At 40.6% G+C, this 24,714-nt stretch overlaps 1 protein-coding gene across 2 annotated transcripts in view; it reads left to right on the top strand.

Annotated features, from left to right (window-relative positions):
* LOC108713453 (diacylglycerol kinase zeta) overlaps positions 1 to 24,714 on the top strand; it is a 52,169-nt gene that overhangs the window by 15,666 nt on the left and 11,789 nt on the right. Inside the window, exons 4-24 of one of the 2 annotated variants that reach the window (XM_041589802.1) lie at positions 861 to 950; positions 3,194 to 3,271; positions 5,152 to 5,208; positions 6,608 to 6,676; positions 7,452 to 7,523; positions 7,656 to 7,772; positions 7,852 to 7,923; positions 8,049 to 8,144; positions 9,009 to 9,091; positions 10,668 to 10,728; positions 10,924 to 11,037; positions 12,166 to 12,306; positions 13,142 to 13,220; positions 14,382 to 14,437; positions 15,636 to 15,698; positions 17,070 to 17,143; positions 18,383 to 18,494; positions 18,877 to 19,076; positions 19,191 to 19,291; positions 20,298 to 20,377; positions 24,392 to 24,436. In XM_041589802.1, coding sequence (XP_041445736.1) covers positions 861 to 950; positions 3,194 to 3,271; positions 5,152 to 5,208; positions 6,608 to 6,676; positions 7,452 to 7,523; positions 7,656 to 7,772; positions 7,852 to 7,923; positions 8,049 to 8,144; positions 9,009 to 9,091; positions 10,668 to 10,728; positions 10,924 to 11,037; positions 12,166 to 12,306; positions 13,142 to 13,220; positions 14,382 to 14,437; positions 15,636 to 15,698; positions 17,070 to 17,143; positions 18,383 to 18,494; positions 18,877 to 19,076; positions 19,191 to 19,291; positions 20,298 to 20,377; positions 24,392 to 24,436 — 1,860 coding nt within the window. The remainder of the gene's footprint in view (positions 1 to 860; positions 951 to 3,193; positions 3,272 to 5,151; positions 5,209 to 6,607; positions 6,677 to 7,451; positions 7,524 to 7,655; positions 7,773 to 7,851; positions 7,924 to 8,048; positions 8,145 to 9,008; positions 9,092 to 10,667; positions 10,729 to 10,923; positions 11,038 to 12,165; positions 12,307 to 13,141; positions 13,221 to 14,381; positions 14,438 to 15,635; positions 15,699 to 17,069; positions 17,144 to 18,382; positions 18,495 to 18,876; positions 19,077 to 19,190; positions 19,292 to 20,297; positions 20,378 to 24,391; positions 24,437 to 24,714) is intronic. The other variant, XM_041589803.1, reaches the window with a different exon arrangement.

The following is a 24,714-nucleotide window of genomic DNA, read 5'->3' as shown; positions in this document are numbered from 1 at the left end:
ATAATTCACTCTACAAGATAAAATTTAATTCCTGAACCAGCAAGTGTATTTAGTTGTAATATTGGTGTGTAGGTGCATCTCAGGTCATTTTGCCTGGTCATGTGATTTCAGAAAGAGCCTGCACTTTAGGATGGAACTGCTTTCTGGCAGGCTGTTGTTTCTCCTACTCAATGTAACTGAATGTGTCTCAGTGGGACCTGGATTTTACTATTGAGTGTTGTTCTTAGATCTTGTGTTAGGGAATTTTGTTTATTGATAAAATACTATAACAAAGTAACAAATCAATATAAAATTAACATTACACAGGGCACAGAATAATAAACTTAAAAATAACAAATCAAATAATCAATCTGTAACTTTCAGAGATTTAGCTGCTGATGTTCTCTGTTCTCCTGAATGAGCCCCACTCATTCGTGGGCATCCCTCATCCTCGTCTAGGAAGACACTTTGCCCTTCACTTGAAACCTCCAACTTTCCCTTCCTTTTCTTCCCAGAATCCTCTTCCAGCCTCCTGAGACCTGTTGTTTTACAGGGGAGTCTAAAGTACCCCCCAACTGCCCATCACCATTTCTTTCCTTCTCAGAATCCCCTACCTCTCTGTCTCTGCTTTAAAGAGAGAAGTTTATCAGAGCACAAGTCACATGACTGGGGGCAGCTGGGAAACTGATATGTCTAGCCCAATGTCAGATTTCAAAATTAAATATAAAAATAATCTGTCTGCTCTTTGAAGTAACGGATTTCAGTGCAGAATTCTGCTGGAGCAGCACTATTAACTGATGCATTAAGAAAATGTTTTTTCCCGATGACCGTATCCCTTTAAATGCAATAATAATGTCCCTATTAATTGAAATTCCCTTTAGGACTCTGCGGTATACGGGGACCACCTTTGGTTTGAAACAAACGTATCTGGAGATTTTTGCTACCTGGGAGAACAAAACTGCACCTCCAAGGTAAGTGCCTATTTTTAGAATCCAGATCCCACGACATCCGTTCACCCAGAATAGTCATTTACAGACCAGTGATGGGCGAATCTGACCCGTTTCGCCGAAAATTCAACAAAATGCATTGAAGTCTATGGGTGCCATTTTTTTTGATGTGCGGCAATTCTTTTCACCCTTTGGAGTCATTTTCACGGCGAAAACTTGCTGAAAAGTTTTGCTCATCACTTGTTATATCAAATCCATTTTTGTCTCCCTCTTGTGGGCACACGAGAGAATAGCATGACTATTTTGACATGTAAGAACCCAAATGAATGACATGATTGCTCTGTCTTGGCTAATAAAGAGTAGCTGGGGAGATGCCCTGCTATATATAACAGCTGTGTGCAATGCTTGGATGGCTTCCACCGTTTCATAACGTCAGTATTCTGCCTTGTGCCTTGAAGGCATTCATGCTACTGCAGCTCACTGGATACACACAATGTAAAAGGCAGCCATGGAACATTGTCCTAGAACATTGTTTTGTGATGAAATATATCCCCAAGTCTTTCTAAAGAGACTAGACAATGATGAGCATTGTTTCTTGGCTCCACTGGATTGTGAGTGGGATGCAGCGATTCAGTAGCACTGCCATAGGCATAACCCAAGTATACTTTAATATATTGTTCCATTGTATACTGAAAGCTTTTAGTCCCTCACCCATAGGTTGTGCTTCCAACTGTAGGAGTTTTACAGTCTCCCCTCATTGTTTGGTTTTCACATACACTCGTAAAAGGGAATACCTAAGAATAGGACACTATAACATACTTTATATCCTTGTAAGTGTATTCGATCACCTTTAAGGTCATTTTTAGTATGTTATAGAATGGTTTATTTTTTTATAGTTTTATGGTTCTTTGCCTTTTTCTTCTTACTATTTGCAGCTTTCAAATGGGCGTCGCTGACCCCTTCTGAAAAGCAAATGCTCTGTAAGGCTACAAATTTATTGTTAATGTTAATTTTTATTACTCCTCTTTCTATTCAGGCCCTCTCATATTCATATTGCCGTCTCTTATTCAAATCAAGGCATGGTTGCTAGGGTACTTTGTACTCTAGCTACCAGATTGCTTAAAATACAATATAAATATATATATATATATATATATATATATATATATATATATATATATATATATATATATATATATAATCATATATATATATATATATATATATATAATCATATATATATATATATAATCATATATATATATAAATATATATATATATATATATATATATATATATATATATATATATATATATATATATATATATATATATATATATATATATATCCAGCGAGCAGGGGAACGCACAACCATAAGTATAATCCAAGTGCTGGGTGCCAGTCTGTTTAAACTTTTACAAATATCGCCATCGATGAAGGCACTCCATAATCAATCAGGATACACAGGACATCTAGTCATTCATAGGTTTATTAGTGGACCAACGTTTCGATTCAAAACCACGTGAAGCCAGCACTCTCAATAAAATACAGTAAGTTGCCTGGGTGCACGATCAAAAAACTTCTCCATACAGTCGCAAAAAAGGATGATGTCATCAGTTATAAACGGTAAGCAGTGATGTCATTTTTGTCACATGACTCGCTTAAACTTGTCTATTATAATATGATTATTATAATAAAGTACTACTTGTTGAAAAATATGAGGATACTAGAAGTCACCTCGGAGTTCCATGACCTGTAAAAAAAATATATATATATATATAATATAGTGAATAAAGTACCCCCTCTTGTAAAATATAAGGATATTATAAGTTACCGAAGAGTTTCAAGACCATATAAAAACACGAGGCCTTCGGCCTCGTTTTTTATACAGGTCATGGAACTCCGAGGTGACTTCTAATATCCTCATATTTTACAAATGGGGTACTTTATTTATTATAATACACAAATTTCAGTGAGTCATGTGACAGAATGACCTCAGAACTCACCGTTTCTGATGACATCAGAACTCACCGTTTATAAGGATATAATTTACAAGATATTCGTGGCTTTTGTGTATTATATATATATAAATTGCCTGGTGTGTGGCTTATAGCCCTGTGACTGTCCCTGTACACGGTTACACAATGAATGGCAGAAGGGACAGCAGCAGGCACTTTATAGGTTTAAACTGCCATCCATCGTCTCTCTCTATAATAGCATTAATCCTCTCTGCCCTGTACTAAAACCCTCTCTCTTCTTTAAATAGCAAAAGTCGGCTACTCGCAGAAAGTGCGCAGCGTGTAAGATTGTGGTCCATACGCCGTGCATCGAGCAGCTGGAAAAGGTGAGAAAAGAAGCCTGTTTAACCCAGAAAGACTTTCAGAAGTCTATTCTACTCTCCACTTCTTTTTTTGTTTACTGTTAAAGGACCAGTAGCAAACAATTCTAGACAAAAAAAAACAAAACATGTTTTTTATATATATATATATATATATATATATATATATATATATATATATATATATATATATATATATACACATACACTTAATCCAAGTCGGTTCAGCACACCTTCCAGTCAAGAATGACCCAGGTGCTACTCTCATCAGCGAGGTGCACACCAGGAGCCTTTAAAGAGTTTAAAAAAATTTTCCTTTATTTAATACATCCTTTAAAAAAACAGGTCAACGTTTCGGTCTTTGCCTAAGACCTTTCTCAAGACCATACACGGTGTATGGTCTTGAGAAAGGTCTTAGGCAAAGACCGAAACGTTGACCTGTTTTTTTAAAGGATGTATTAAATAAAGGAAAATTTTTTTAAACTCTTTAAAGGCTCCTGGTGTGCACCTCGCCTTTCTGAGATTGTATATATATATATATATATATATATATATATATATATATATATATATATATATATATATATATATATATATATATATATATATATATATATATATATATATAGCACAATGTTTCCAAACACGAATCTGCCCCGTTTCCCTTCGCCAAAAAAATTTGCCAAACTGCTGAAAAATTTCGCAAACGCAGTCAGTGGGTGTTTTTTTTCCTCAAGTTTTGTCTCGCTCCAAATGCACTGAAGTGAATCTGCATTTTTTTCCTTTTTTTCTCTACCAAAAAATTTTCGCGGCAAAGTTTTATGACAAAAATCTTTTGATGGTTGAATTTTGCAGCGAATCCACTTGCGGTGAAAACATTTGCTCATCGCTAATACTGATCTGTTGTGTTTTCAATGAAGAGGAACAAAAGAGTAACGCCACCTATAGAGACTTTAAGAGCTGACATTCTGTTTGTTTTAAATGGCAATATTTGGGCAAAGAGCACTCCAGAATGCTTTATGATAACGCTAACCTTGCAGCCAACCTTTGTAGTAATTTTGGCCACACCAGTCATTTAAAGGACAAGGAAAGTCAAATTTTTGTGGGGTTATATATTGGGCATCCCCCAGTGAATTAAAAACACAAAAATCTGCCAACTTGAGGATGTATTTTTGTTTCATGCCTCAGGTCTGCTAAATTAAACCCCTAAGGGCAGAGACGCACTGCAGTTCCGGGAAATTAATCGCCGGCGACAAATTTCCTCAAACTGCCTTCCCGTCGGCTAGAATGAAAATCGCCGGCGGGATTGCACTTGGAGCGCTTCGTTTTCCGAATTCAGCTGAGGAAACTTCGGGAAACTTCGAAAAACGAAACACTCAGAGTGCCATCCCACCGGCGATTTTCATTTTAGCCGGCGGGGAGGTAGTTCGGGGAGATTAGTCGCCCGGCGACAAATCTCCTCTTTGGGGCAACTAATCTCCCCGTATTGCAGCATGTGTCTCTGCCTTAAGTGGAAGCTTTCCTAGGCAATCCTCTGGTTTGTGTTTGTTGGCAAGAACTGCAAATGCATATTTACATGTATAATGGCAGATTAGTGCTGGGGTGTGCAGATTAATGCATTTAAGCAGCAACATTTCAGATACTCTAAGGTCTTATCCAGGTGGGAGGCAGTGATTGCTTGATTAGCTCTCGAAAGGCTGAAACACATATTTTCTTTTAATCAGCCTATAGACCGTGCCTGACACGTGGGAATCAATCTCGCAACCCATACCCAAAAATAGAAATAATTTGAAGTGCACACAAGTTACCATATTAATTATGTCAGCCCAATTAAGAAGATAATTATTTTGATACCTTATAAATGCGTATTTTTTTTCAATCTGCAGATAAACTTCCGGTGTAAGCCCTCATTTAGAGAATCTGGTTCTCGCAATATTCGGGAGGTGAGTACCTCATCTTACGTTGTGGTTCTTCCATCAAGCCCAAAATTCAGAGGGCCACAGATTACTGTTGTGGCTGCTGCACAAAACTAATTGCATCAGCAGGGAATTCTGCGAGATAAAATAACAAAAATTACTGAGCAAAGATAATTGGCTATATTAGAAGGTGTCACTACTTAAATTACCATAATATAAAACAAAAATACAATAGGACTTCATCCCCCAAAAGCCAGTTACTTGATTGGTAATATTGAATATAATTTAAATGGCGATGTTTATAAGTCAACCATGCCAAGACATACATATTAAAGGAGAAGGAAAGGTTAAAACTAAGTAAGCTTTATCAAAAAGGTCCATATAAATATACCAGTAAACCCCCAAAGTAATGTTGCTCTGAGTCCCCTGTCAAAAGAAACACATTTCTTTCCTTATATTGTGTACTCATGGGCTTCTGTATCAGACTTCCTGTTTTCATTTTAAACCTCATTGCCCCGGGCAAGAGCATGCTCAGTTTGCTCCTCCCCCCCCCCTCTCTACTGTAATCTGAGCCCAGAGCAGGGAGAGACTCAGGCAGGAAGTGATGTCACACCACATTAATACTGCAGCTCCTATTCTAAACAAACAAGAGAGTTTCTAGAGCTTTTTACTCAGGTATGGTAAAACATTCTACAGAATAAATATAGCATTCTAGCTTGCACTATTTCAGCGACTCTATTGGCAATAAAATGCCTCCGTAGCTTTCCTTCTCCTTTAAAACCCTAAGACTCCTGTAAAAGGAGGGGCCCCTCCTCAATTTGTTATTAATATGTATGTGTTGGCATGGTTGACTAATAAACATCACTATTTTAATTATATTCAATATTGCCAATCAAGTATCTTGTTATCTGGCTTCTGGGGGATGAAGTCCTATTGTGTTTATGTTTTATAAAATGCTTTCTCTTATTTAAACCTAGGAATGAAAGTGAATCTAGCAGGATTTCAAAAGCTTCCTCCGACCCATTTGTTTTCAGGCTTGAGAGTGCATATGCTTTGGGCTTCCAACACTCTTGGGGGGCAAAAGGTTGCTAAACTATGAAACGTATATAATGTTTCTCTCTCTCTCCTGATTTCGATGTGACGTCCTAAAAATAATAGGGGTAAAATTGTTTGGCCAGCTGATAAGATCAGGCCGGAGTTGCGGTAACCCCCAGTCAGATTGCATCTTCTATTGATTAGCCCCAATGTGACACTTTTCTGGGAACTATATATTTATATTTTTCTCCAGTACTGATGATAAATAAGTGAGGGCAATACAGATGCAAATTACCAGGTGCTTTGCACGACATCAGGAGACCTGCACGAAAGTTCGTTAAATGTTATTCTATCCTTTTGTTTTATTTTCCCCTTTGTGCTACCTTGACAGCCTGTAATTGTTCGGCATCATTGGGTTCACCGGAGGCGACAAGCGGGAAAATGTCGACAGTGTGGGAAGGTGAGTGATGTTCATCTTGGCATATCTGTAAACCCCTACGCCTTTTAGATGTCTCGCTTTGGGGCTGTATAGGAGGGGACTCCTTGTCTTATATAATGACTATAACACACAGGAACCGAGTGGGCCTCAGCCAAGGACAACTCCCAGCAACTCTTTCTTGCTCCCATCTTACGCCTATGTAACGCCTATAATGTTTTGCTCTTAAATGTAATTTTTTTGCAGTAGTTCCCCTTTAATATAGGCTTTATCTCATGGAAATTAAATCCTTCACCCTGCAGACTATCTTCATTCTCTCCATGTGGGTCAGATTTTAATCGACAGGTAGGTCGAACGCATCTTTTAGGTGGAGGCTTCCTTTCCTAACAGATGTGTTGGCGTTAACTCAAATAACCGACTCCAGCACAAACCATATAACTCACTCTGATATGGATCCTTGGATTCTTGGTTATTTTGAAGAGACCACCCCAAAGGCTGTATTTGAGCTACCTGGCAATTAAAATGAGACTCCAACTCCTGCATGAAGAAGCAATAAGATGAGACATATTGATGAGAGATGGAAGCTTAAATTTTTTCAGAAACCGTACAGAATTTCTAATCGAGTGTTTTTTTAGAAAGTTATTATTTTAAATAGATGAAGCGTATATTTTATTTTTATTTTCAGCATAGTTGCCATAAATCTTTTGAGTTTGGGCTCAGAATGTACAGTTCTTTGGAGGGCTCTAGGAGGCTCAGTCTGACAATGTTTTTTAACAGTTGTCTTATTTTCTTGTTTTAGGGGTTCCAGCAAAAATTTGCCTTTCACAGCAAAGAGATTGTTGCAATCAGCTGCTCGTGGTGCAAACAGGCTGTGAGTTGACTTGAGAATTCCCATCAGTCTCTGGTTTTCTCTCTGTTGATTTTATATTTGTGGGGTTTGTCCCCTCCAACGGTAAATGTCCTAAAAAGCCTACTTTTGTTTTCCTTCCCCTCTCAATTTTAGTATCACAGCAAAGTGTCTTGCTTCATGTTTCACCATATAGAAGAACCTTGCTCTTTAGGGGTTCACGCTGCTGTCATTGTGCCCCCCACATGGATTATTCGTGTGCGTCGGCCACAGGTAGGCCGAGTTAAATTCTCCATAGCCCAGATCTGTATGTGTTTCCTTTCTATCTTATTATTGCTCTTCTTCCTTTCAGAGTTCCCTCAAGTCCAGTAAGAAGAAAAAGAGACCGTCGTTTAAAAGGAAACTCAGCAAGAAAGCATCTGAGGTGAATGTAAAGGCCATGTTTAATACATTATTAATCTAGATGGCCTCCTGGAAACAGCGATGGGGCTGTAACACTAGGATGGAGCATAAAAAGGAGGCTTATAATGGATTGTTACTTTCCCATAGGATCCCAGGCAGCGACCGTTTATCATCAGACCAGCACCATGTCACCTAATGAAACCTGTGCTCGTCTTTGTTAATCCCAAAAGTGGTGGAAATCAAGTGAGTGCCTTCTCTTTCGTTTTCTTTTTCCCCCTTTATCGTGTTTTATTAAAAAAGACCAGCTTTCTTTGGACTTATCTTTCTGTAGGGAAATGTAATTGGGACCTTATATACATATTATTTGGGTGATATATAGCAGTAGGCTCTAATACAGGGGTCCCCAACCACTGGGCCACGGGCCAGAATCAGTCTGCGGACAGTCTTGAACTTGGCTGCCGAGCCTAGCGACAAATTAAAATGGTGCACCGTATTGGACGCTGGCGCTCCAGAAATTGGGCCCCCCTCCCCCGGGCCTTGCAAGAAAAAATTGGCTCTACACCGGTCCCTGGGCCAAAAAAGTTTCGGGACCGCTGCTCTAATACATACTGCTGTCTCCCCTTCACTTGTCTGTCCTATTCCTTTCTGTTTCACCCATTTTTCTCTCCTTCCTCATACATTTATCCTTTCTTCTTTCCTTGTCCCTTCTTTTCCCTTCCTTATTACTACTTTGTCTTTCTCACCTCTGTCTCTTCCAGCTTTTTACTACTCTCCCACTATTTCACCTAAATCCCCATCTGCAACTTTCTCGCTTCACTTTCCTCATCTTCTTATTTCTCCTTCCACATCTCATCCCTCTTTGCTGCTCTTCCTCTGTTTCTTCTTACTCTTTATTCTCTGCCATCATGTGATTTAGTCTTTGCATATTCTCACAGTTCTACATTGATTTATAGACCCCTTCCTGGGTTAAACATCTTACTTTGCACAGTTTTCCTTTTATAGCTTTACAGACACCAAAATTATTTTTAAAAAGCAATATACTTTTTAAATAACATATTTTATAGTGTATGTGAAAGTTTTTGCCTCTTATCTTTATCTGTTACGCAGGGAGTCAAAATCCTTCAGTCGTTCATGTGGCATCTGAACCCTCGTCAAGTGTTTGATCTGAGCCAGGGTGGTCCAAAGGAAGCGTAAGTATTAAAGTGCATGCCTCGCCCAAGACAAGAGGCATTATATTGAAGACAAGTGGGTACTGCTGTAATAACACATGCACATATGCCCCCATTCCTGCCAGCAACCGCTTCCCATTCATTTGAAAGAGAAATGCTCTGCCTGTGACACTGCCAGGAAGGGACTGCTCAATAATGAGGAAACTTCTAAAAATGAGAAGAATTGAGAAGTGGTGGTGGAGGGAGTTTTTGCAGAAGCTGCATTTGGAAATGGAAACAAAAATAGCCAGTAACACTAGCATTACACTAGAGTTAAGTAAAAATGCAGTGCATTACAGGGTCTCTGAGCCTTTAAAGAGAACGGCTGAGTATAAATCCTATTTTTGGCTGGCCATATATATAGGGGAGAGACCTGCTTGTTTGGGGACGTCGCCAAATGAGCAAATCTCTCCCTGCCCACCTTGAGGTGGGCAATATCAGGCTAATCTGATCCTGGGGCCCAATGATTGAGGATCGTAAAAACAAACCGATGCAGTCCTCAATCCGACTGGATTTTTAAACCCGACCAATCGATATCTGCCCAACTTTCTGCCAGATATCGATGAGGGAAGCCCGTCTGAGGGCCCCATACACTGCACAATAAGCTGCCGACTTAATCTGTCGACAGTTTATATCTGTGTCAGTGCTATATAAATACCAGGGATACACTGAATCCACGATTCAGTTCGGGATTCAGTCAAGATTCATCCTTTTTTTCAGCAGGATTCGGTTGAATCCAAGTGCCTGGCCGAACTGAATCCGAATGCAAAACAATTGTGTGACTTTTCGTCACACAAATAAGGAATTTTTAACTCTATTTTACTTTCTTTCCCCCTTGTTTCCCTAATTTACATTTGCAAATTAGGGTAAGGATCCAGTTAAGTATTCGGCCAAATCTTTCCCAAACCATTCTGGATTCGGCTGAATCCTTAATAATTACCTGGAAATAAAATTGAACAATTATTATTGCTGTGCAGAAATGGGCACAAAATTGAGGCCATTGAAACACACCTTACTGAAACCCACTTGCACTCATCTATACTGTACCTACTTTGGTGTATAAGGCAGAAGCAAAGCAGGTGAGCTGCTGCATATCTAAGTAAAGGGTCCCTTTGCATGCGGTGCCTGTTGAATTGCAAGCCTATGTTCCACTAAATGCTGCCCTTTACCTTGCAGAGTAAATGCTGTAGCAAATGTGACGTTTTGCCTTACAAGGCAACTTTGGTCTGCTATGCAATGCCTGTGTTTTAACAGCAGCAATTTAATTAATCTCAGTAAGAAGTAAACTTTAGGTGCTTTGTCACCCTCGCTGGAGGAGATTAGGCATGGGTGATAAAAATAAAACCTGCCATAGCCTTTAGGCTGCACGATTTCTGTGCAAAGTAATAACAGGCACAAGTCTTTGTTCATCTGCTGCAACATTTTGTGCCTGATTGCAGTGTGGCATTTACTCTGGAATTATGAAAAAGAATGTTGCACTTTGGGTAAAAACATGGCTTATTTTTGCACTACTTCTTCTCTGTGGTCTCATCTTCCCTCTTTTGTATTTGCTTGGCAGGTTAGAAATGTATCGAAAGGTCCCTTCTCTGCGCATCTTGGCCTGTGGTGGAGATGGCACTGTAAGTCTCCTATGGGCTGAATATTTTTGATTCACCCTATACGATCCTTGATTGCTTCTCACACACACCCGTTACCTTTGTGTTCTCCACTGTGCTCTTCTCGTTGTTCCTCCTCTAATTTTCTCTCTTACCCATTCAGATTTTATATATATTGACTCATGTCTCTACTTTTGGCATGGTCCTCTCTTCCCAAAGGTTGGATGGATCCTTTCCGCTCTGGACCAACTGCGCCTTTTCCCTCCTCCGCCTGTTGCCATCCTACCTCTAGGGACAGGGAATGACCTTGCCAGAACACTCAACTGGGGTGGGGTAAGTAACTTGCCTCCGAAATTCCCGAATTAACTGCTGCTAAGAAGCCTATACTTTTTACCTACTAAACTCCATGGGAACATTTTTATTTTTTATTTCTATGCACATGCTTCTCTATTGGAAGTAGTAAAGATACAGTTTCCTGAAAGGAACAATAACACCAAGAAATGAAAGTCTTTAAAAGTAATAAAGATATAATGTACTGGTAAAACTTGTGTGATGCTTCAGATATTCTACTATAGTTTATATAATCAAGCTGCTGTGTAGCCATGGAGGCAGCCATTCAAAGGTGAAAAAGGAGAAAAGGCACAGGATACACAACTGTTAACAGATAAGCTTTGTCATTTACAATTGGATTTTACAGAGCTTATCTGTTATCTACTGTGTATCCTGTGCTTGAATGGCTGCCCCCATTGCTACACAGCAGCTTGTTTATATAAACTATAGTAGTACTTATCTGTTATCTACTGTGTATCCTGTGCTTGAATGACTGCCCCCATGGCTACACAGCAGCTTGTTTATATAAACTATAGTAGTACTTCTCTGTTATCTACTGTGTATCCTGTGCTTGAATGGCTGCCCCCATGGATACACAGCAGCTTGTTTATATAAACTATAGTAGTACTTATCTGTTATCTACTGTGTATCCTGTTGCTTGAATGGCTGCCCCCATGGCTACACAGCAGCTTGTTTATATAAACTATAGTAGTACTTATCTGTTATCTACTGTGTATCCTGTTGCTTGAATGGCTGCCCTATTGCTACACAGCAGCTTGTTTATATAAACTATAGTTGTTTTTCTAATGCAAACACACCAGTTTGACCAGTGCAGGGCAACAGTACATTATATTGTCATCCTATAAAACACTTACATTTTTTGGTATTATTGTTCCTTTAAATACCCATAATCAACGCTGTCCACTGGACCTGTGAGTTATAGACCAGTAGTATCTGGAGGGTGCAGTATTTGCCTTTATATGGAATGGTCTGAGCTCACAATCTATTTCTTTACGTAACGCACCCTATTGAAAGGAATTAAACATGTCTACCCCTGCTTATAAATAGCCTATATTTTGTCATTTACCTGATTTTGATCTCACACTCTCTTATGTGTTCCTTCTTCTTTAGGGCTACACCGATGAACCACTCTCGAAGATCTTAAGCCATGTGGAGGAGGGGATCGTTGTCCAGCTAGATCGGTGGAACCTTGTAGTGGAGAGGAACCCTGAAGCTTGGGAAGATGATAAAGGGGATGGTGCCACGGATAAGGTGAGAGGTTTAGGGCAATGGAGAAGAGCTAATGTGGGGAAAGTTCAAAATGATCACAAGAGCAGGTTTGCTTTTGATACATAAGTACATCAGTGTCCCTTGGTGTACCTGCATGGAAAAACATTGATCTACATACTTTTTTGTGCCTGTAGCTCAATGGATGTTTGGTAAATTCTAGGGATGCACCGAATCCACTTTTTGGGATTCTGCCGAATCCTTTGTGAAAGATTCAGCCGAATACCGAACGGAATCCTAATTTGCATATGCAAATTAGGGGCAGGATCGGAAAAGGTGGGAAAAAATGCTTTTTACTTCCTTGTTTTGTGACACACGTGATTTCCCTTCCCACACCTAATTTACATATGCAAATTAGGATTAGGTTCGGCCATGCACAAGGATTCGTCCGAATCTTGCTGAAAAAGGCTGAATCCTGGATTTGGTGCATCCCTGGTATATATTCTGAGTCTGTCTGTAATACATCCACTTTGGGGACGTATGTGGAAATTGGGGCATATTAAACAGTTGGAGCATGTATGGTATCATAAAGGTTCTACTAAAGTATTAACTAAATGGCTGTAACAGTTGCAGTTGTTATTTTAGGATTGCCTATATTTATATCTTTAATCTTACAACTTCTCATTTGCTTTGCCCGTGGGACATGACTTTGTCCTTTATCTGTTTTTTCCGTTTCCGCTTTCTTTATAGAAGTAGCACTGTCATTCTTACATGACTTTCAGACAGGTCTCCGACCCAATCAGCTTCTAGATTCTTTTACATCAATCAATCAATACCGCTGCTTGTTTTCTCTTAAACTGTGTTTTTATATGCCTTACAGCTGCCACTGGATGTATTCAATAACTACTTCAGCCTGGGGTTTGATGCCCACGTCACACTGGAATTCCATGAGTCCCGAGGTAAGTAACTGCCGTCCCGCATTTTTGTGTGCAACCAAATGCAAGGGTCGCTTTTACCATTGTGTATGTGCGTTGGTTAATTAGTTCAGCTATGGGTTTAGACTTTGGGTGCCAGCATGAGATGTTTAAAGTAGAAGGAAAGCTACCAAAGCAGTTCATTGCCAATAGATTAGCCACAAAAGTGCAAGCTAGAACACCATTTTTATTCTTTAGAATGTCACTCTCTGTTTAGGATATCAGCTTCCATATTATCTTGCTGTGACATCACTTCCTGCTGGAGTCTCTTCCTGCTCGCTCATAGCTCTGTGCTCAGATTACAGCAGGGAGGGGAGGAGGGAGGGGGAGAGAGGAGCAAACTGAGCATGCTCAAGCCCTAGCCCTGGAGGTTTAAGCTGAAACAGGAAGTCCATGAGTACACAATAGAAGGAAAGAAATGCTGCATTTCTTTTGACAGAGTACTCAACAGCATGGTTTACTGGTGTATTTATATAGACCTATCTGATAAAGCTTACTTAGTTTGAACCTTTCCTTCTCTTTTAGGGCAGAGACACACGCTCAGATTCGGGGAGATTAGTCGCCCAGCCGAAAATCTCCTCTTCTTCGTGGGCGACTAATCTCCCGGAACTGCCTCCCGCCGGCTAGAATGTAAATTGATGGCCGGATGGCAATCGCCGTGCTTCGTTTTCCAAAGTCGCCCAAAGTTGCCTCGCAAGGAAACTTCGGGCGACTTCTGAAAACGAGCCAATCCGAGTGCCATCCCGCTGGCGATTTAGATTCTAGCCTGCAGAGGCAGTTCAGGGAGATTAGTCGCCCTGAAGAAGAGGTGAGTTATCACCGGGCCACTAAATCTCCCCGAATCTTAGCATGTGCCCTTACCTTAAGTGGCAGCTTCCAGTTATAGAGAAAAGTAGCTAGGCAAGTGTGGGAACCTTTACCGTTTCCCATTGGCACCAAGTGATCGTTCCAGAGAATGCTGACTCATACTATGATTTTACAGATATGGGGCACATCAACTCCTTTTTTTTCGCAAAGAACCAGTGATATGAAGCAAGTTATTGTGCAACACATTTAGTTGGGGGGTGCAATGTGATGTAGTGAGGGGGTTGCAAGGGTATCTTATCTGGTCAGATGATAATCTGTGCTGTATGTTCCCACCCTCAGAGGCAAATCCGGAGAAATTTAACAGCCGCTTCCGTAACAAGATGTTCTATGCCGGGGTGAGTGTTGATTCAGCTGACTGTTGGCATATTGTTGCTGCATCATAGCCTTAGCACTGGAAGCATTGCTCTACCCGTACCTCTGCATCTCACCTCCTCTCTAAAGCTGGCTAAACATCTATCTATTTTCATGCTTTGTGGCCTGACGATCCTGACTAATATCCATTCTTTGATTAGCACCATATCTAGCAGTGCATGGACAGAGAAGGAGTTACAGCTCTTCTTCCCTTTCTGCTGTTCCTCCTGAGCATATCGAATAGTAGAAATGTGGCCTCCATACTGTATACTTACTTTTGCACAGTGGGTCCTATACATGTGGAGTCCGCATAGGTTTGGCCTCCTTCACTTGCAGATATGATTACATGTTTTTTCCTGCCCTCTCTTTAAAGGAGAACTAATCCCTAAAATAAATATGGTTAAAAATGCCACATTTTATAAACTGACCTAATTGCACGAGGCTAAAGTTTCAGCTTGTCAATAGCAGCAATGATCCAGGACTTCAAACTTGTCACAGGGGGTCACCATCTTGGAAAGTGTCTGTGACACTCACATGCTCAGTGGGCTCTGATTGGCTGTTGAGAAGCTAAGCTTAGGGCTCGTCACTAATTATCCAGCAGAAAATGAGCTTCCCTGGCTGTAATATAAGCTGATGCTACAGGTTTGCTGATTATTAAATGCTGATGCTAATTGCACTGGTTTCTGTGCTGCCGTGTAGTAATTATGTGTATTAATTACTAATCAGCCTTATATTGTGACATTTCTATTCTATGTGTACTGTATATTGTGAGTGGCTCCCTAAGCTCAGTAAGTGACAGCAGCACAGAGCATGTGCAGTGAATCAGCAGAAAAGAAGATGGGGAGCTACTGGGGCATCTTTGGAGACACAGATCTACTGCTAAAGGGCTGTGGTTGGCTGGTACAGAAGCATAATGTACAGCATTTCTAGCTTATTTCTTTAGTTATGCTTTAGTCTCCTTTAAGAACATGCTTCAATGCGTATTATATTTATACACATTTACTGTCTTAGCACTGTCCTCCATGCCCTCACATGCTTCACTAAATTGTATCCTTCTCATGTCTGCACCACAGCCTGTGTCCTTCCAGGTTTATTACCATTGTAATCTGAAGTGCCATGCTTTTCTATTCCATAACACACACAGGACAATCTTTATTAATATGTTTTCTGTCCTTTGTACAGACTGCATTTTCAGACTTCCTCACTGGCAGCTCCAGGGACCTGTCTAAACACATCAGGGTGGTGGTAAGTATTAGGCAGATCGTTTTATGTCTTCCTGTTACTTCATTAGATTGCTTCCATAATGGTTAGCCAGTTACGTGTTGATTTATTTGTTCTCTGACCTTCAGCCAGTAGAAATGTTATAAATGGTGCAGTTCTATAGACCAGCAGCAGCCACTGGACAACTAAAGATGAAGTTAGGACACGACTTTCAGCTCTGATAGTATTCCCAGACACTCCATTACAGGTATGGGACCTGTTATCCAGAATGCTCGGGACCTGGGGTTTTCCGGATAATGGATCTTTCCGTAATTTTGATCTCTCCATGGCTTAAGTCTACTAGAAAATCATGTAAACATTAAATAAACCCAATAGGCTGCTTTTTCTTCCAATAAGGATCAATTATATCTTAGTTGGGATCAAGTACAAGCTACTTTTTTATTATTACAGAGAAAAGGGAATCATTTTTAAGGATTTGGATTATTTGGATAATATGGAGTCTATAGGAGACGGCCTTTCAGTAATTCAGAGCTTTCTAGATAGCTGGTTTCTGGATAAGGGATCCCATACCTGTACAAGTATAGGATCCCTTATCCGGAAACCCGATATCCAGAAAGCTCCGAATTACGGAATGGCTGTCTCCCATAAACTCCATTTTATCCAAATAATCCAAATTTTTAAAAATGATTATCTTTTTCTCTGTAATAATAAAACAGTAGCTTGTACTTGATCCCAACTTAGATATAATTAATCCTTATTGGAAGCAAAACAAGCCTATTGGGTTTATTTAATGTTCAAATGAATTTCTAGTAGACATAAGGCATGAAGACCCAAATTACGGAAAGATCCGTTATCCAGAAAACACCAGGTCCCGAGCATTCTGGACAACAGGTCCCATACCTGTATTAGTATTAAACTAAAACACGGACAGTGATCACTGCTATAAAGCTGGGTACATTCAGGCAGATATCAGTATGAATATAACATATTGGTAAATCCATTTGGATTATATTATTGCCCATGAAAAGGAATGGCTTTTTTTCTTAGCCCGGTCCTACTGCTGAAAGATTGGCCTATGTTGTCTGCTTTGGCCTCTTGTGTTTGTAGATCAATTGTCTATTCACCTGCCCTTTAAGGCAGCAAGTCAAATGTTTAAATCATTTTTTTTGCTTGTTCAGATGATTGCTTCTAGGGTTCTTCCACTGGGATGTCAGCAGCTAGGTGTAAAGGACAGGTCAAGATATCAATGAATGTTTGCGGCTCATTTAGAGAGAATGTTTCATGAATTCTGCTTGTTGGTCTCGTGCCACCTCTTAAATTATTCATTTGTTTTATGGAAATATTTCTTTTATTTGCCAGACTACTGACCACATTTTTTTATTCTCCCCCTCGCAGTGTGATGGCATGGACCTGACTGCTAAAATCCAGGACCTCAAACTACAGTGTTTAGTGTTTCTTAACATCCCTCGGTAAGTGTCATGAGAGTTACACGAACACAACACGTTAGCTCAGTGTCTAACTTATAGGCCGTTTTATTGGAGATAGGTGGCTTATCCTTTAAAGGTGTAGTTCACCTTTGAGTTAAATTTAAGCATGATTTAAAGAGTGATATTCTGAGACAATTTGCAATTGATTTTCATTTATTTTTATTGTTTGTGGTTTTTGAGTTATTTAGCTTTTTATTCAGCGGCTCTCCAGTTTGAAATTTCAGCCATCTGGTTGCTAAGGTCCAAATGACCCTAGCAACTGTGCATTGATTGGAATAAGAGACTGGAATATGAATAGGAGAGGCCTGGATAGAAAGAGGAGTAATAAAAAGTAGCAATTATAATAATGTGTAGCTTTGCAAAGAATTAGATTTTTTAGACCCCTATTTGAAAGCTGGAAAGTGTCAAAAGAAGGCAATTGATTAAAAAAGAATATACAAAATAAATAATAAAGACCAATTGAAAAGTTGCTTAGAATTGGCCATTCTATATCCTACTAAAAGTTAAATTAAAGGTGTTCACCAACATATGGCCTTCCAGAACTTAATGAACACATGTGTTGGAGGGGGCAGGAAGGGGTGCATTCGTTTACATTGCCAAATGAGAGGATCTTTTCATGTATACCACAGAGAATGTGACCGGGTCATAGACTTGGGTCATAGACCTATGCTATAGACTTGGGTCATAGACCTATGCTATAGACTTGGGTCAAAGACCTATGCTATAGATTTGGGTCATAGACTTGGGTCATAGAATTATGCTATAGACTTGGGTCATAGACTTATGCTATAGACTTGGGTCATAGACTTATGCTATAGACTTGGGTCATAGACTTATGCTATAGACTTGGGTCATAGACTTATGCTATAGACTTGGGTCATAGACTTATGCTATAGACTTGGGTCATAGACTTATGCTATAGACTTGGGTCATAGACTTATGCTATAGACTTGGGTCATAGACTTATGCTATAGACTTGGGTCATAGACTTATGCTATAGACTTGGGTCATAGACTTATGCTATAGACTTGGGTCATAGACTTATGCTATAGACTTGGGTCATAGACTTATGCTATAGACTTGGGTCATAGACTTATGCTATAGACTTGGGTCATAGACTTTGGTCATAGCGTTGAGTGCTGACACTGCCCATTTGTAGTTTGCTAGAGAGCCGTTGATTTCTAGGATTGTGGCAGGTGACGTTGCGTTGGTTCCCACTAGGTACTGTGCTGGCACAATGCCATGGGGAAATCCAGGGGAGCACCATGATTTTGAACCTCAGCGGCACGATGATGGATGCATTGAAGTGATTGGTTTCACCATGGCATCCCTGGTACTTGTGCAGACATCTGTTTGTTGTTTGTGTGTCCGTTTGCTTTCTATGTGCTGGTGTTTCCTGAGTGGGATGGCTCTACCTGCAGAAGAAGACTTTTGTAAACCCCAACACAACTCCCCCACCCCTGTGTGATTTCTAACAAGTCTATGTGAGCCCCAGATCCAGGTCTATCAAAGCCCCGTCCTTCTGTCTGCTGTTCTGTGTATGATTCTCTGTCCGCTCCTGCAGTACCTTTTTTCAGTGTACTTTGCTTGTACCCATTCTTTTCAGCCCCACTATAGTCTTCATCTGTATTCTAGCTCTCTGTTTTTGTGGTGTCTTATAGTTTGGATCCATTCTTACTCATTTCTGTTTTCTTTAACGATTTCTCTCTCTCCAGGCTGCTCTGCAGGTCGGAGGTCACGGGGAGCGTCTGCACCAGTGCCGAGAGGTTCTGCTTACCACCTCCAAGTCCATTCCCATGCAGGTAGATGGTGAGCCCTGCAAGCTGGGGCCATCAGTCATAAATATCAGCCTACGAAACCAGGCGAACCTTGTGCAGAAAATGAAGAGGCGCACGTCTGTCCCACTGCTCAATGAGTAAGTATCCACCATTCGTCATTGATACTATGCCCTCAACCTGGTCCCTTCCCAAATAAAGCCTCATCTCTTCCTTGCTAACTTGATATAATCAAAGCTTCTCTTTATGTTCAGTCAGCAGCCAGTCCCGGACAGATTGCGTCTACGAGTTAACCGCATTTCCATGCATGATTATGAAGCACTGCACTACGATAAGGAGAAGCTGAGAGAAGCTTGTAAGTAATTATTTTCTTATATGTTTACCCTTGTCCTAAACTCACAATATATTGTATCGCACTTCAATTGTTCTTCAAACACGTGAGAGTCACAAGTGATGTTTGAATAAAGATTCCCACGTGTTTGAAGAACAATTGAAGTGCAGGTCAATTCTAAATAATCAAGTATATGCATTGTTTGACCGAGCACCCACGAGTTTATTGAAGTTTACATAGTGCATAAAGTACCCCCTCTTGTAAAATATAAGGATATTATAAGTTACCGAGGAGTTCCATGGCCATATAAAAACACAAGGCCAAAGGTCACTTTTAATATCCTCATATTTTGCAACAGGCGGTACTTAATTTATTATAATACACACGTCTTAGGGAGTCATGTGACAAATGACATCACTATGCTCCGATTATAACCAGTGACATCACTAAGCTCCGTTTATAAGGATATCATTTACAGGATATTAATGGCTCTTGTGTATCTGTGGCTAGTACAGTAAATCCCGTAGATGAACTACAACGTTTCTAGCCACATTCTTTTTTGGCTTTGGTTCTTACGTCGTAGCCTTTACTGTAACACCCCAAAAAAATGTAAGTGTTTTAGAGTACTGTAATTAAAATATGCACTTGTACTGCTAAAGAGTGTCTGTTTGCTTAGTTTATATAAATAAGTTGCTTTGTATGGGGGCAGCCATTTAAGCTGATAAAGGATTTAAAGCACAGGTCACATCGCTTACAGCAGATAAACTCTGTATAATGCAATGGGTTTAGTTCTTACACAAGAAGCTACACAGCGGCCAAATGTTATTCAAGGCTTTCTATGCTGCCAAGACATCGCATATATGTACATTCTAGATTCCAATAATAAAATATTTTAACTTAATTGTGTGGTGCAAGGACAGTGTCTGTTGCTACTTTTCCTATCATAGCATTTCTGATATATTTCTTATGCTTTAGATTATCCTTGTTTTTTTTTAATTCTTTTTTTTTTTTTTTTCTCCTGTGATTTCAGCTCTCCCGCTGGGAGTTATTGTGGTCCCTGGAGACAGTGACCTGGAGACCTGTCGTGCACACATTGAGCGGCTGCAGGAGGTAGGAACGCAATGTATTCAGCACACAAACATAGCACACACACTCACTACTGCTTTTCTCCTTCACAAATGAGCCCTCTTGCATTGTCTCCACAACGCCTCACATGCATTCATCTAGCAAAATATTTACGTAGATGACAATTATGGATTTAATAATGCTCACAAAGGAACAACCTAACGAGAGTAAACATTCTTCAGAAACAAAGATGCCCCCCTGGGAACACCCCAAACACCCTTTTAGGCTGTGCTCCTTATGACACTTGGTGGAAGGCTTCTGACTACGTATGACCAGTGTTTGGTCTGTATTTTTGTAATGCTCAGTGGCTTGAGCACTGGATTTTCTAAAGCTGGCCATACACTATGCCAACTGCTCATTTGGCTAAGTTGCTAACAATTTTTGCATTATGGAGGCACCCTTACAGAGGTGTGGAGGATCCAGAGAGCCCTACATAGTGTTTCCTATCTATAGGAACACACTACCTCAGGGATAAAGTAAAGGGATTCTAAAGAAGGAGATCCAAGCTTTCCCTAAGGCTGAAGACTCACAAAACTACTAGTAGCAGCTGCCCAAAAAATACCCTGCCATAGAAAATACCTCTGCTAAAACACACATATTTTCTTAGCAATGCCAGTTATCACTATTGCTATTTTGTAGCCATGACCAGTAGCTGCTACTGGTAGTTCTGAGTGTCTTCACCCTAAAAATTTAAAGTCTTGAAGGCAGTTATTGCTTTCCATCGTGTGCCCAAGGATAAATGTCTTTGCTATACAGGCCCTGGAGGTGGTGCATTATATCTGCACATACAGAATGTTGCATGGGTGCAGCCATCACTTTCTGAAGGCACTTTCAAAAGTAACTTGTCCTCAACACTCTGCTCCCCTACTGCATATGATCCGAGCATATGTGTCACTCGGGAGCACCGTAGGGACACTGACATCATGGAAATAGTTTGTATTGTGGATTATTCCACTCTGAGCTGTTTTATGTGGCAGAATCCCAAGCCCCTGCCGCTTTATTACTCTCTTCCCCTCCCAGCAGCCCCATACAGCGCACTGAGGTCATCCCAAATGGATTTAGGTTTATTTAGCTTGGCGCTGGACCCCAAGCACTCAGCGGGGAACCGGCTGCTGGGACACCTTCTCTTTCGCTGTGCCGGAGACGCAAGCAGCACCGAGTTTTTACCTTTTGTATAAACCGTCGCTTTCTCAGCAAGCCAAGTATTCTCCAAAGAGTTCTTTCCAAACTGGTGGGATGATCACATAGAATTTGCTAGTTAGTTTCATGAGTACCAGAATACAGGGCTATTATCATCACATAGAACTGATTTACAGGATTAAGGATAGGACAGAGGGGTTATTAAGCATCCTAGGGGCCTCTTTGGGTAAAGGGGTCAATAAAACTTTAGGTATGCTCAACATGCAGCCATCATATTCTGGGAGTTGTAGTACAACAGCTGGAGGATATGCAAATTGGATATTCCCAAAACATATTTTCTGGCCCTAAGATGGTTCTATATCCTGTTAATAATCAGGACTCCTGTTTTTAAAACTGGGCCCCCTCCATAGACCGAAATGGGCAGGGAAGGATAAAATGAACAAAACAACGGGTATTTGAAATTCTATTTGCGGTTGCTCGGGAGAAGGCGATGTGCTTCTGTAAACAAGTTTTTCTTTGTGCTGTTCACATCCCATTCTGCAGAGCAGCCCATTCGCTCCTGGTCTTCTATTGTGAGGCTATTATGAAGCACAGTATGACAATGGGAACTTCATGATCTCTCCGTGCACTGTTCTCCATCACCTCCATGCATTTGCCATTGAGCACAGAAGGCTGTGTGGCTGCCGCCGGCTCTAGAATACATTCTGTCTCTTGTCCCAGCTCAAGATTTATTCTGTGTGTCATCAGATTCCGGGGGTTTATGGAAACCACAAATTCCAATAGTCTTATAAGGCACACAACCAAATTGCTATGGATATTCTTATTCCTGTGCATCCTTTGGAATTAAAGGAATATTGTTGCGGGAAAACATGTTTTTTTCAAAACACACCAGTGCTCTGAAATCCTTTTTTTAGAGGAACAAACAGATTTTTTTATATTTAATTTTGAAATTTGGCATGGGGCTAGACATATTGTCAGTTTCCCAGGAGCTCTCGGTCATGTGACTTGTGCTCTGATAAACTTCAGTCACACTTTACTGCTACACTACAAGTTGTAGTGATATCCCCCCCCCCCAGCAGCCCATTAGCAGCCTATCGACAAAAAAACGGGCAGCTAACTAGATAGCAGCTATCTGACACCTGGTGAAGGATTTGTTTGCATTGCTAACAACATGGGTAGTTGTTGTTAGTGGTAGACATGAGAATAGCACCAAAGCGGAAACCCCCTGCTTTTTTCCTGCTTGGGTGCTATTCTTTTCTCTGCCACTATGTGGGGTTAAGGAGCACTACCCATGTCGTGGTATAATACAACAGGAAGGGGTGAAACAATACCTGTCTCAAAGCAGTTCCATTCTGAAGTGCTGGCTCCTTCTCAAAGCTCAGGATCAGGCACAATACACTGTCTGCCTCCACACTAATATTACAGCAAAAAAAGATACATTTGTTGGTTCAAGAATAAAATTTTAAATAGTAGAGTGAATTATTTGCAATGTAAACTTAGAAATAAAAAGTAAGCCATAAAAATCATGACCAAATCCCTTTAAGCACTATGGACCCAGCTAGACCCTATATTAATTCATCGCTGGCATTTAGTTGTCACCTATGTACATATTCCTTCACCTGTTAATGACTTATTAAAGGGACTAGGCTGTCTGCCTATAAGCCTGCCTGCCCACCCCCCATACAGTTTGTATCCGCTTGGCATTCCTGCAGTGCACTCATAATTACGGAATGACAAGTATTGGAGAGCAATGAATGGATTAGCCACAATTATAAGTGATTTGCTTGGCTAAACAAGCAAGGATTAAGAATCCTGCTGTCCTTTGTTGTCCTGCCATAAAGCGCCTCTCCGAACCCAGTCACTGTGCTGAAATCCACTGTACTTAACCAGTTCTTGGATAGATTATTTTTTCCCTTTAGCATTTCCTATATGCAGAGAGCAGTGTGTATGGGAGAAGAGATTACAATTTGATCTAAATCAGTCTATTTTTGGACTGGTCTCCCCTATGGAAAGTGTTTGCCAAACTGTGGGCTAGTCTCCTGTGACAATTTGGGCTAAATGTATATTTGTGCCCTGTGAACCACTGGGGCGAAGGGGACTCAGCCTGAAGGCCAGTTAGGGGGAGATTTGGGGTGAGTGCTTATTTGTGCCCTGGGTACCCCTGGAACTATAGCAGGGTGACACCCCAATGTTTCTATATATCTGTAACCTTGTTATGAGCTAAGGGGCCCAGTCTGAAGGTCAGTTAGGGGGAGCTTTGGGGTGAGTGCTTATTTGTACCCTGGGTACCCCTGGAACTATAGCAGGGTGACTGTTACCCCAATGTTTCTATATATCTGTAACCTTGTTATGAGCTAAGGGGGCCCAGTCTGAAGGTCAGTTAGGGGGAGCTTTGGGGTGAGTGCTTATTTGTACCCTGGGTACCCCTGGAACTATAGCAGGGTGACTGTTACCCCAATGTTTCTATATATCTATAACCTTGTTATGAGCTAAGGGGGCCCAGCCTGAAGGCCAGTTAGGGGGAGATTTGGGGGTGAGTGATTATTTGTGCCCTTGGTACCCCTGGAACTATAGCAGGGTGACTGTTACCCCAATGTCTCTATATATCTGTAACCTTGTTATGAGCTATCTGGGGACCCTAAGTACATTTTGGACATTATAGTGGTGTCTTTAACCAAAATAGTCTAAAGAACCAGGCCAAAAGCATGGTTGCCATGGGCTCATTCAGCTTTTCTCCTCCATTGTTACAGCACACAATTTATGAGTGGATTTACACCCCACATATATTTCTTACACTCGTCATTTATTCTATTGTGCAAAAGTTTTGGGGGTTAAGATGATGTGGGTTTTTCTCTCCAGGACTTTCCTGCCTACCCTACAATCTTACAGCGCCTCGATCTAAAGGTCTGTCCAGTCAGAATACTCTGCTATTGTGTCCATGCCATGTGCTCTTCCCTGTGCCGTGTGTGTGTGTATAGATATATAAGATATGAGTGCTTTTCCGTGTCGCTATGGTGCTTGTGTTGGTTTCTTCTGGGCCCCAAATGGCCTTGTCTTCTTGATAAAGTGAATCATCATCATCATTTATTTATATAGTGCTGTCAAGATACGCAGTGCTTTACTGCAGTTATAGCAAACGGAATAAATGGTGGATAACAGACAAGGATTACAGAGTACAATAA

The sequence above is a fragment of the Xenopus laevis genome, chromosome 4L (genome assembly GCF_017654675.1).
Source record: "Xenopus laevis strain J_2021 chromosome 4L, Xenopus_laevis_v10.1, whole genome shotgun sequence".
In the NCBI taxonomy this organism is placed as follows: domain Eukaryota; kingdom Metazoa; phylum Chordata; class Amphibia; order Anura; family Pipidae; genus Xenopus; species Xenopus laevis.
Note: the sequence above shows the minus strand (reverse complement) of the source record. Positions and strands in the feature narration are given on the sequence as shown.